The sequence below is a fragment of the Pelobates fuscus genome, chromosome 8, assembly GCF_036172605.1.
Source record: "Pelobates fuscus isolate aPelFus1 chromosome 8, aPelFus1.pri, whole genome shotgun sequence".
Lineage (NCBI taxonomy): Eukaryota > Metazoa > Chordata > Amphibia > Anura > Pelobatidae > Pelobates > Pelobates fuscus.
The window spans coordinates 23,426,357-23,439,390 of record NC_086324.1 but is presented as its reverse complement, the minus strand read 5'-3'; the positions used below and the strand labels follow the sequence as shown (position 1 = coordinate 23,439,390).

Below are 13,034 nucleotides of genomic sequence, written 5' to 3'. Positions count from 1 at the left end.
TTGGGAACCAAAGCATCTGAATGTACCTTCCTGGTTAAATACTTTGTTATTATTATTAGTGGGTATCTCTCAGTAGAAGAGGTAGGAACAAGATTGTGGTGCCATGGGGGAAGAGTGTTTGCAGTTTCTGCACAAACTATGCCAGGTAGGATGAGGCTCTCTAAGAGTCATACGTGTCCCTTAATGTCTGGAGTGGTCATGAAATATTTCAGTTAAAGGGTTACTCAACCAGTAGGGTAACAGTAGTACCCTGGTCTGTTTCTCTGTCATGGGGCAAGCCATTTTTGCAATGGTTTTCCCCCTTACTTGGGTTACCGCCAGTGCAGAGCTCCATAACCTGGTCAATTCCCAGTGGCCATTCACTGGGTGTGAGCATCAGCTGACCACTCTCAGCCATAAATGTATGTGCATAGGAAAATGGCAGCAGAGGTGTTAAACTCTGTATGTACGCATACAGACTCCAGGCACCATGACCACTTTGAATCACTGAAGTGATTGATCATGGTGCTTGGAATAATCCTCTAAGACAGCGATTCCCAAACTGTGTGCCACGGCGCCCTGGGATGCCGCAATTTGCACACAGTGGTGCCTTGAAATATTTCCCCAGTGCTATGATCATAGCACCAGGAACCGTCCATGCCTCACTCTCCTCTGCCGACTCTGCAGGACTGGAATGGAGATCAGAGATCTTCCTTACCAACCCACTAGCAGTGTAATGCGGCAGCCAGCTGGGGAGGGAGAGAGGACCCTAGGGAGCTCTAACCTGCAGCTCCGCCGAGTTCTCTTATAGCGAGCTTGGAGCATTGCTGCGATTACCATGACAATGCTCCGAATCTCACAAGAGTGAACTCTAGCCTCAGTCACCACTTGGACCACTAGGTCTTCTTCACCAGACCACCAGGGATTGCCTTGTACTGTCCCCCCTCCCAGACAAAGGTAAGAAGAAAGTGGAGATATGAAAATAATTTTTTTTTTTAAATAAAACAAATAAAAATATATATTTATTAATCTTCTCTCCCCCATATACACACTGTATCACTCACACACTGCCCCCATCCACGCACTGCCCACCATACACACATACCACCCCCATTTACATACATTGCCCCTCCATACACACACACTGCCCCTCCATACACACACTGAACCCATACATGCACACTTCCCACCATACACACATACTGACAAATAGACACATACATTGTTCCTCCATACACACACTGTACTCCTGACACACACTGCCCCCATACACACACACTGCCCACCATAAACATTCATTGCCCCTCCATACACACATAGCCCCCATACACATATATTGCCCCTCCATACACACACAGCACATCCTTTACACACACACTGCACCCCTCACACACACACACACACACACACACACACTACATCCTTCACAAACACAATGCAAGTCTGTACACACAACGCACCCCTCACATGCACACACACACTGCCCTCCACAGGCACATACTTTAACCCACAAACACTTGTAATTGTCTCATTTATTGTTAAATCTCCCCTTCTGATAATTTTGTAAAGTGCTACGGAATATGCTGGTGCTATATAAATACCAATAATAATAATAATGATATTAACAATAACCAACACACATTGCACCCCTCACACACACACACCACTGTCCCTATCCCCTACTACAGTCTCTATGCTGGCAGACCCCAGGTAAGCTGTTCTTAAACAGTTTAACTGCTTACCCTTGGAGGGCACTATGGCACGCCTGGCACCATAACAACATAACAACAGAGTGCTGTAGTTGTTATTGTGCCTGGATTGTTTCTTTAAATAATCTAACAACAGTGCATATAACAGTGCCCCTCTCGAGATTAGGTTCTAGATCTGCCCCTGACTGGGAAACATTTCTTATAAACAGGGGCCCTGTATATGCCACAGCGCTGTACATATATACAACCTAGAAATGTGTTTTGACTTGGGGCGCCTTGGAAAAATATTGAAATATTAAGGGTGCCTTAAACCTAAAAGGTTCGAGAGCCTCTGCTCTAAGCCTTCTTTGATGCAGATTTCTTTGCAATCTGCCCAGAAAACCCACTATAAAAACAATTAAAATTTAAAATAATATGTAATATTATTTGCAAACAATATGCAGCACCTGCACTACATTTGAAACATGTTTGTTATAAAAAAAGCATTTTCATAGAACCACCTTTTAATAATATTACATATAATAAATAGATATATAAGGTAACTTGGAAATATATAACACATATACATCCTAATGCAATATAGCATAACTGGCAAAGGATATTATTTTGCTTCATTCGTGTATGTATGTGACCAATCATAGGTAATAATATCAATTCAAATTACACAGTATATGTCATTTCACTTGATATAATTCTTTATTTGTCGTTTGCTATTTCTTTAGAATAAGATTATTTTTTACTGCTAATACAATAAAATATTGGATTTAGATAAGCCATTTTACCGTGATATATTTTAATTTAAGAAAATCCATGTTTTACTAAGGCATTATCTCTCAATATAGGACATAACTTAATTCTTTAAATAAAAAAATAATCTATATATAAAACACCTGCCCCATAATTATATCATATTTATACATAAAACAAATTTGAAAGGATATGTTACTGAACTGAATGATTTTCTACATACCAACAATTGTAGCCATTAGATCCACAATACATTCATCTCCTAAAGCCCATGGACGCTTACCCGTGAAATGGCCATGAACGCCTCTGAAAATAGAACACACATCAAATAAGTCAACATAAATGTCCATTAACTGATGCTTCCAAGAAATAAGTGGCTAGGATCACTTAGGATATAACCTTTGATACAACTAAGCATGGAACAGTGTTGCTCTCTTTAAAAATATAGCAATCGTTTTATCTTTAATCTAAAAAGCATAAGTCAATGTTCTCTGATTGCATACATTCTAATTGAATATATCATTTTAATTGGTGTGATTTTATATAGACTGAGCTTATGTTCTTAACATATCTGTCTAACATATGTTCATTAATTCTTCATGGTTAGTTTTTCTATATTTTATTTACTGTATATTTTTAACTAGCCTTAAATTCTTCCGATTGTGATGTCTGTCTATTTGTTTAGATTACTATATTCTTAAAGATACTGTTTACTTTTGCAGTAAATTGTGATTTAAATTGTTACCTCAAGCAATAAAGACCTCAGATATGGAAATATTTTAAATTGCCCTTGAGTATAGGGGTAGTCTCCATTCAAGGACAATGTTGATGGGCAGTTTGCTTATATTTCTATTTGGTGGGCTGAACGTTCTTGCTTAACGTTTGATTATAATAGATCATCCCTTAAGGGGGCATTATCCAGCATAAAATGATGTATAATAATCAGGTGTTTACTATATTTAACAGATTGTATATAGTGCTCAAGCCCTGCCTGTGACAATCAACAGAGAACTTGTACATTAAGACAAAAGGTTGTGTGGAGAAAATACAATTGTGAAGAAATATAAAGTTGTTGGTGAAGAAAAGTCTGTTCATTGGGGAAGAACATTGACCAGGCGTATGGTGTGCATACCTTGTTGAGTTGTATGCCCAGAATCAGTTTTCAATTTGTATGAAAGAGTTGCACCTAGAGGATATGAAGAAACCTGGGTGGAGGATCAGGAATATATAGGGGGATGATACAGTCAGATATGTTGATAGGAAGTGATGGGGAGGCTTCAGTGAAGAGTTGTGCCTTTAGAAATTTGTGGATAGATGATAGAAATGTGAGAGGTGTGGGGAGAAAGCATATTCCAGTGGCAGGAGGCTAACAGGGGAAATTAACATAATCATAAATGAGGGCATGTATGCAGGGGTTGGCTAAGTGGGGTAGAGTTTAAAAACAAGAGGATTGTTTGAGGTGTATCTAGGGTTGAGTGAGGAGAAGTAGCAATGTGCAAAGTTATGGAGGCATCTGAATAGGATGATGCCATATCAGAAACCAGTTCAGCTTTTGAAGAAGGGATCAGGCATCATGTTAAAGAATATGCAGCATTTTGATTTTTTTTTTAAGCAGAGCAACTGAGTGTTTTGAAAGATGTGATAACTGAGCATTTCCTGACATGATATGATTTATAGTAGTTAAGTCATGTTGGGAGAAGCCATTCACAGGTATGACGTTATGAATAATTTTGGGCCTCCATCTTATCATCCAACTACAGCTGTCCAGGCAAACTATTACTAACCCTCACACCATCAGGTATGTTAGAAAAGAAATATCCAGGAATAGTGATGTCGCGAACTGTCCGCCGAACCGTTCGCAAACATTTCGCCGGCGAACAATAGCGTGTTCGCGGCGAAACGAACATACGCAATTTCCGGTCCGCCTCCTATACGTCATCATTGAGTGAACTTTGGCCCGGAACCTCACAGTCAGCAGACACATTCCAGCCAATCAGCAGCAGACCCTCCCTCCCAGGATGTGTCTGCTGACTGTGAGGTTCCGGGCCAAAGTTCACTCAATGATGACGTATAGGGGGCGGACCAGAAATTGCGTATGTTCGTTTCGCCGCGAACACGCTATTGTTCGCCGGCGAAATGTTCGCGAACGGTTCGGCGGACAGTTCGCGACATCACTATCCAGGAACACCAAGATAAAGGATCAAAGAGGAGCCGAAACATTGTCTCCACTTTGTTTCAAATAATAAGAATGCCTTATAGAAGAAACCTCAGGTGTGCCTAGATATTTATTTTCTTCCATTTAAGGTCTTCAGGGATTGGTCCTCCCTTTCTGGAACACCGAGCATGAAGTATCCCCTCTTTTTTTTTTTTTTGCAAACTACCAGATATGTTGTGATAGATCAGGCAGAACTATATTGATGATGCTCCCAGGGTTATAAGGACATTCAGAGACCAGATGTTTTTCATTTATTCATTTTTAACGGTTAGCCAAGACATTCATGAATTCAGATAATAGCTCAGGAATCATTCCGGATTCCAGACACTAAAGAACAGTGGAGCTCACTCAGATGTGTTGAGTTTATTAGCTTTATCTGCAATTGGCAAAACCGACACTGAACTACCTCCATAATTTATCTTTAGAGTTTACTTGATAGAAAAAAAATCTGATTTAAGTAAATAACATTGCTGATGTATCCTAATAAATTATTCTTTGTGAACGTCATTAGACACATAAAAACATCACAATTAAGGGTACAAAAAAAAACGTATTTATTGGTTTCAGTAACTAGTAAATTTATATTTTGGCTTAAAATAACAATGTGAAAAAGAAAACAATAAAAAAAAAAAAAAAGCAGATCAGTATAGATTTTATGATATTAAATTATTTCCAAAGTAAATAAACTATATTTCAGATAATTGTTACAAAATGTTTCTAGAATCTCATCTCTTAAAATAGGCAACATATTCTATTACAATCATCTGAGATAATGTATTTCCTGCTTCTGGCATTAAGTAGCAAATGTCCAATCCCATTTGCAATCTTCTGTAAAATGCTATGCAGATATTTTATATGTCCTCGTATTTCCTACTTTTTAGGCATTGGAATAATTATCTTTGACGTTGCTGTAGAAACTTTGGGGGTTAAAGGTTTTCAAGAGTGTAAAATCTTTCAAAATAGCTGCACTACCTAGGACTTCAGATTGAATCAGAATATTTCCATAAGAGGAAATAGAATTTTAAGGTGGGATGGGGTATGACTATGTGAGTTAATAAGACTATTGCAGAGCCAGTTAAAAATACTACTCGAAGAACAAACTATTATTTAAAAAAATATATATATATTCTTTTAAATTTTTCTCCGTTAACAACTACAAAAGATAAGGTAAGTTTGAATATTACTTTATAATCCACTTTAATGTGGAGTATTCACTAAACGGTGACCTATTTCGAAACTGTAGGCCAAAATAGAAGGTCTACACAGAAATAACAAACACAGATATGTACATGTTTCTGAACAGAGCTATTTTTCCAATGGATTGTAAGTTATTTTTTAGGTTCCCATAAGTGACTGTTCAGTGAGTAGACCACACTGTCTAATCTCTCAAGAGGAACTGTACCTAAAGCTATACAATGATTACTGCTGTAGTCATTGAATTGTAAAAGTGAAGCTGACCCAATTAAGAAACAATTGTTAGTTTATTTTTCCAGCTCAGGATATATATGAGTATCATGCCTCAAGGGGTGAGCAGCTAGAAATGTTCAATTCAGTAAGAATTTATGCAAATGTTCATTGCGGTCTTAGTGTTTTCAGTTCCTTACCAATGATATTTGTTTATCTGGAAGATTTGTATTTAAGTTTCTCTACTCTTTCCTAATCTCTTTATTGAAAGCCCTGGTACATCTTTTTTACATCTGTTTTATCTACTTACATTTCTAATTATGTGCATCTCTCCCAAGTAGATCTTTAAGAAAATGTATATGGTAATTGTAAACTCTGACCGAGTCAGTATAACAGCTAAGATCAAGAATTTTTCCTACTGGGCTGTTCAGGTCAAATGGTCAAAAGGTCCCTATTAAATGAATTTACCTCCAGAGAGGTATGCAAAGTAAAGAAAAACAAGCGTTTTGTGTGTTTAATAGCTAATAGTAACTGATCCAAAAAAGAAGAAGTCGCTAGTAAATGTAATAATTGAATTTTCAAAACTACACAAATATATTCATAAATAATAACTATTAGCAAAATTGCTTATCTTATTAGAAAGTTACAGCTATGGGTAGATATATCAAGTAAAAAAAGAAATAGATACGATTCTGGAAAAAGATGCTGAATAATCGTCACAAGGAAAATCTATAGATTGTGTATTTAGCCCTTTAAGCCCCATTTGTTTTGATAAATCTCCCTAATGTGTTCCTTTAACATTCTATTACAATTCAACTTATAGAATTTAACTTGCATGGGCTGTGCACAGTAATCAAATCGTAATTTCTAGTAAAATAAAATAATAAATCACAAAGAAACATTTGAGCAATAAAAACCTGATATTCGGTTTCTTTAACCCAGGCGTAGGGATCCTTTGGCCCTTTAGATGTTTTTGACAACATTTCCCATGATGCTCTTACAGTCACAATGTTTGCAAAGCATCAAGGAAGATGTAGTCCAAAACATCTGGAGGGCCGAAGGTTCTCCGCCCCTGCTTTAACCCTATATACACCAAACACTCCCTCACAACTGTCAGGAACTGCTCTGTTTTGTTCTGATGTCTGACCATGACTTCTGGTATCCAGTACCCTTTTTATAATTCTTGTTTAGTTTTTCTTGTTTGTCATGCATATCTAGGCAGTTAGGACCCACTGTACTTGGAGTGGTGGGCTGCATACATCTTGGCCATTTATGTATGTCTAAATCTCTAGTGTTTTACATATGTAGTACTTAGTTATGTCTCCACTTGTTTTGCCTTATATTTCTTGTCTTCTTGTATTTTGTATTCCCAGTCCATGTACAGTCCTGTCCTGCCCGGCCCCTGTACTGTTAATGTTTCCCTTATGTGTTGTGTACATGTTCTGGGTTCTGCTTTCTATCCTTCTCCAGTTATGGGGTCTTCTAGTTTTGTCTTGTTTTCTTGTTTGGTGCCCATTCTAGTCTTACCTTGTTTCTAGTACTGGATACATATCAGCAATTAATCTGCTCTAGCTTCCGCTAAGCTGCATCAGGGTTCTAGTTTGTGGCCGCACAAACATTGGTGTTCAACACCAGGGGGCGTGTGGTTACCCTGCACCAGGCTCTACTTATCCATTTTCACGCTGAAGACTCCGCTCATCATCTACATCAGGCACAGGGGTCCCGGTCTTCGGACCGCCACCCTGACACCAACCTTATACAATTATTTTAATTTTTTTATTATTATTACTACTTACCCTTATTCCCTCCAACACTGCCCACTGCTCTACTGCACCCCCAGGATACTGTCAGTGACAATCTACTATAACTGTCTGGACAAAATCGATGCACGAACCAATCAAATGCAGCGATTGCCCAATAGAATGCTTCTCATAGGAGAGCATTAATCTATGGCAGCTCTCGCTTCATAGTTCAACTGGAGAGAACCAGAAAGCTATCTTGTCTGTCAGCTTAACTCCCAGGGGGTGTTCATAAGGTAATTCATAAAAATGCTGAGTCCTCTTGAAAATGTATTGGGCTTACCTCTCCAGCACTCCTGCAAGCGGAAGTGATTTAGGGGTCTTAAGTGTCTCTTTAACATTACTTAAAAGTAATAACCCCTGGAAAGAGGTATGTTAACACCTTCAAACTCCTTACTCTATTTACAAAATAAAAAATCTGATACCATGGTGTTTATTCAGTAAACACAGAATTGTAGTGAAACAAAAACAAAATTGCAAATTTTAGGAGTATAAAGTTAATTTGGAAAACAATCTCCAACTTTACTAGCGATTATCACAGTTTGACTATACTTTCGTAAAAAAATGCTGCTCTGTGTTCACCTCTCTGCAATCCATAGAACTATTCATAAATTGAGAATTCAAAGAGAATTTCACATGGCCAGTATAGTCAACTTAAATCATTTTTCCAGTTTTCCTATTTTCATCTTAAATTTGAAATGAACTTTGAATTTACTTTGAAGTTTCACTGCAGAGAATAAACCTGTTAGTGTTTACTAACCAATTCCCCCCCCCCAATTTATTTTCTCATTTAAATATTCCCATATCTCTTATCTCTTATCACAATGTAAGCGTAATATTATTTTTATTATTATTATTGTTATTATTATTATTTTTATTACTATTATTGGTATTTATATGGCGCCAGCTTATTCCGCAGCGCTTTACATTAAAAGGGGAATATGTGATGTTTTATATAATAAATCATACTTTGTGGATAACATTATATAAAAATAACAGATTTTTTTTTAAAAAGTATTTTTTTGTAATGAAAATAAAATGTTTTGCAGATTTTAGAGAAAGTGAATTATCACATGTTTACAACCAGTTTGCCCACTTGTCCTGTTTCTTTTTCCAGCTCTAACACACTCAGTGCCTATTGTTCCGGATTTTAAAGATTTCAGGTACAAGTCAACAAAATCAAACAGTAGTTTAGCCATTGTTTACACAAGCTCCTGAGGAATTGTAGCAGTTTTCTTCTGATTTTGCTGAGAAGGGAGCTTTAATGCACATCTAGTTTGAAATAAACTTTGAATTTAATTGCAACATACCTGCACTAGGGGAATATTTTGGGAACTGTGAGTCAGGGTTCATTATATCTGCAGTCTCACAAACTGGTAGCAACAGTAGCCTATTTGCCTAATCTCCAGTCAGTCATTCTGTGCAGCCGCTTCTCACTATAATAATACGGAGCTTATACACAGCATTTTAATCCAAGCAGGGGCGTCAAAGCTCCTTACACTATTTCACATACTATTACTAACAATTGTCTGAATTGGCACTCATTTGACCTCGGAAGGATGAAAGTATGAGTGGACCTGCTGAGATACAAACCTGAGATTTTTCAGGTTAGACGTTGATCTCAGCAGAAGGCCTGTTAATGAAGTGAGCTTCTTAACCGGCTTCCGAAGACTTGTTAAGGCATATTCTCAGTATATGACACTTTCTGTTATATGCTAATAGTTAAACAGTGAATAAGCTGATCTTTTATATTGTAACAAAAATGTGGAATTCACTTTAAAAATGTCAACCTCCAAACACAATTCTCTAATGATGCTGTATTCGTTAAGAGCACAGCACCAACAGAGAACTTAATGGTGTGCAGAGTTACAGAACGGGGCTCAGCAGCATAGCCTGTTCTATAACCTTGCAGTTGTAGTGGCTAAATAGTATAACTGTGTACCCAGTGCACCATCTGGACTTTAACTACTATCATTCTCAGCCAGGTAAATTCTGGCTGGGGATGTTAGGAGTTTAGTTTAACATAATTTCCATCACAGTAGCTAGCTTCCTAACTCTACGTACCTCCTCACCTTAAATAAATAATCCAAAATCTATTGATCGTGATGGTATTTAAGACTGAAGCAAAAAATGCCTGTGACATCATCAACAACGCTCCAACAATAGTATAGGTATGACAGAGCAGAGTGACCAAGAAGCAGTGTATCTACACATTAGTGAAGCACGTAGTAGCGTTGTAGAGATCTTTGTAGGTAATAATTAACATTTTGGTTTGAATATGATGGGGTACAGAAAGACAATCTAACTATTGAGAGAGGAGCCACTCCAGACAGCGGTTTCTGGAGATACCAAATAGGATTACAGTAATCTATGCAAGAAATTACTAGAGCATGAACTTGCTGCTTAGTAATATCTTGGGGAAGGAAATTTAGTATTATCTTGGGGAAGAAAGGGGCAGATTTGGCCAGGTTATTAGGGGGCACTTGGCAGAATTTGATGACAGACTGGATATGAGGTGTAGAGTTGAGGCAAGAATCAAAGATTACCCCAAGGCAGCAAATGTTCTAGGATGGGCTGATGGTTATACCCTCAACTTGCAGAGAGAGTGAAAGAGGAGTTTCAGTATTGGGGGGAGGGAAGATAAAAAGTTAAGTTTTAGATAAACTGAGATTTAGAAAGCGAGAGGAAAACCAATTAGAGATGGAAGAATGGCAATTGATGATGTTTTCTATAAGATTGGGAGAGAAATCAGGGGAGAGATTAGAGTATATCTACGCAGGGCCGTCTATAATATGAATAGGACCCTGGGCAAAGAATTTTGTTGGGCCCCCTCGGCCCTGCGACCCTCTCAATTCACCAACCCCCCAATTATGCCCAACCCCCAATCACACTGACATATTGACACATATACACACACAGACAGACATATTAAAACAGTCACAGATACATACTGACACACACATACACTGACACACAAATATATACTGGCAGACATATTGTCACACATTCAGACATACTGACACACATACACATACATACACACAGACACATACACTGACAGATATACTGACACACATACAGACACATACACTGACAGACATATTGACACACACAGACATGCTGATACACACAGGCATACTGACATACACACAGACACACTGACACACACAGGCATACTGACATACACACAGACATACTGACACACACAGACAGACATACTAACACACACACATACACAGACACATACACTGACAGAAATACTGACACACACACAGACATACTGACACACACACACAGACAGAAATACTGACACACACACAGACATACTGACACACACACACACAAACATACTGACACACACAGACAGAAATGCTGACACACACACACAGACATACTGACACACACACTGACAGAAGTATTGACACACACACAGACATGCTGACACACACAGGCATACTGACACACACAGGCATACTGACACACAGACAGACATACTGACACACACACTGACAGACATACTGACACACACACAGACAGAAATACTGACAGACACACACGCAGACATACTGACACACACACAGACATACTGACACACACACTGACAGAAGTATTGACACACACACAGACATACTGACACACACAGGCATACTGATATACACACACAGATACACTGAAACACAGACAGACATACACACACAAACATACTGACATACATTTAGCCACCCTCCAACCACCCTTACCTTTTCTGGAGGGTGGTTTCCCTGGGGAACAGTGGCAGGCTGAGGCAGTTGGGAGTTCTCCTCTGAAACTCCCCTGTTCCCTGCCTTTCTCCTCCTGTGCGGCTCTGATCTCCTGTGGGAGGAAGTGACGCACGGCACTCACTTCCTCCCAGCCGGCTGACGAACAGGAAGGGGCCCGGTCGCGCTCTTTAAGCGTAACAGCGCCCGACCGGGCCCCTGCTGACACATGCCCACCGGGTGGCCCCTAGTGCATGGGCCACCCGGGGGCCCTCTTTAGCATGCGGGATGGTGCGGCTCTGTGCAGCCGCACCACCGGGTCCAAGGGGGGCTGCCCAAATCGCGGGGCCCACGGAGCAGCTGCTCTGGGCCCTCCAGGAGCAACTGGGCCCGGGGCAGCTGCCCCGTTTGCCCCGCGCTAAAGACGGCCCTGTATCTACGTGTCATCGGCATACAGGTGGTATTGAAATAAAAAACACTTAATCAGTTTGCCAAGAGAGGCAGTGTAAAAGAGAAAACAGAAAAGGGCCAAGGATAGAGGCTTGGGGGACTCCAACTAAGACAGGATGAGTAGAGGTGTCAGCAGAAAAGGAGACACTGAACGACCATTTAGAGAGATATGATAAAAAAACATGAAAAGACAGTATCAGAATGGCTGTGGCCATGTGGTGTAATATTTTTGCTCCACCCACTATAGTTTGGGTTTAGGAAGAGGTGGCTAATCTCTGAGGCCCTTTTCATTATTTTGGGGATCAAGGGACACCCAATACACTATTCAGTCTTCTCAGGGTTAAAGCGGCACTGTCATGCCGAACTTACCTTTCCTCAATCTCTTCCTCTTCTCCGCCTCTCTCAGGATCTGTTATTCTTTTCTTCCATTCTTCTTTAGTTTTCTTTAAAATTATAAGACAAAGTAGGGACTCTTTGCCTTATGGAGGATTCCTCCGCTTGACCAGCTCTGACCAGCGGAGGAGCAAAGTGTGCTTCATTTCCGCTGGTCAGAGCAATTTTCCCATGATCCCTAGCTTTCCTCCCAGTTCCCACAATACTTCCTGTCAGTATTGCCAAACGCCGGCAAAACTGCCGAATTGCATCCTAACAGAATGAGAAGAGTTTCTCCATTGGTGTTAGGATGCAATTCGGTACTTTGATCGTATCGGAATTTCATTCTAATGAATGAAACTCCGATCCTATTCATTGCTGTGGCTGCATCTTGCAGCCGCTTAGTAGATAACTCCCTAATTCCCACGGTATCAGGGAGCTATCTACTAAAAGGCTGAAAGACCTGAATTGGTCTTGAAGCCAAATGTACTAATACTAAGTAAAGATTAAAAAAAAAAAAAAAAAACACCTAATAACCCCCCCCCCCCCCTGCGCGGGGGTTAAAGATGGGGGGGACCTACTGTCCTCGCCCCTGGCCCCCACCCCTGCGCGGTGGGTGGGG

At 39.6% G+C, this 13,034-nt stretch overlaps 1 protein-coding gene across 1 annotated transcript in view; it reads right to left on the bottom strand.

Annotated features, from left to right (window-relative positions):
- KYNU (kynureninase) overlaps positions 1-13,034 on the bottom strand; it is a 92,469-nt gene that overhangs the window by 63,447 nt on the left and 15,988 nt on the right. Inside the window, exon 4 of the mRNA XM_063428589.1 lies at positions 2,659-2,741. Coding sequence (XP_063284659.1) covers positions 2,659-2,741 — 83 coding nt within the window. The remainder of the gene's footprint in view (positions 1-2,658; positions 2,742-13,034) is intronic.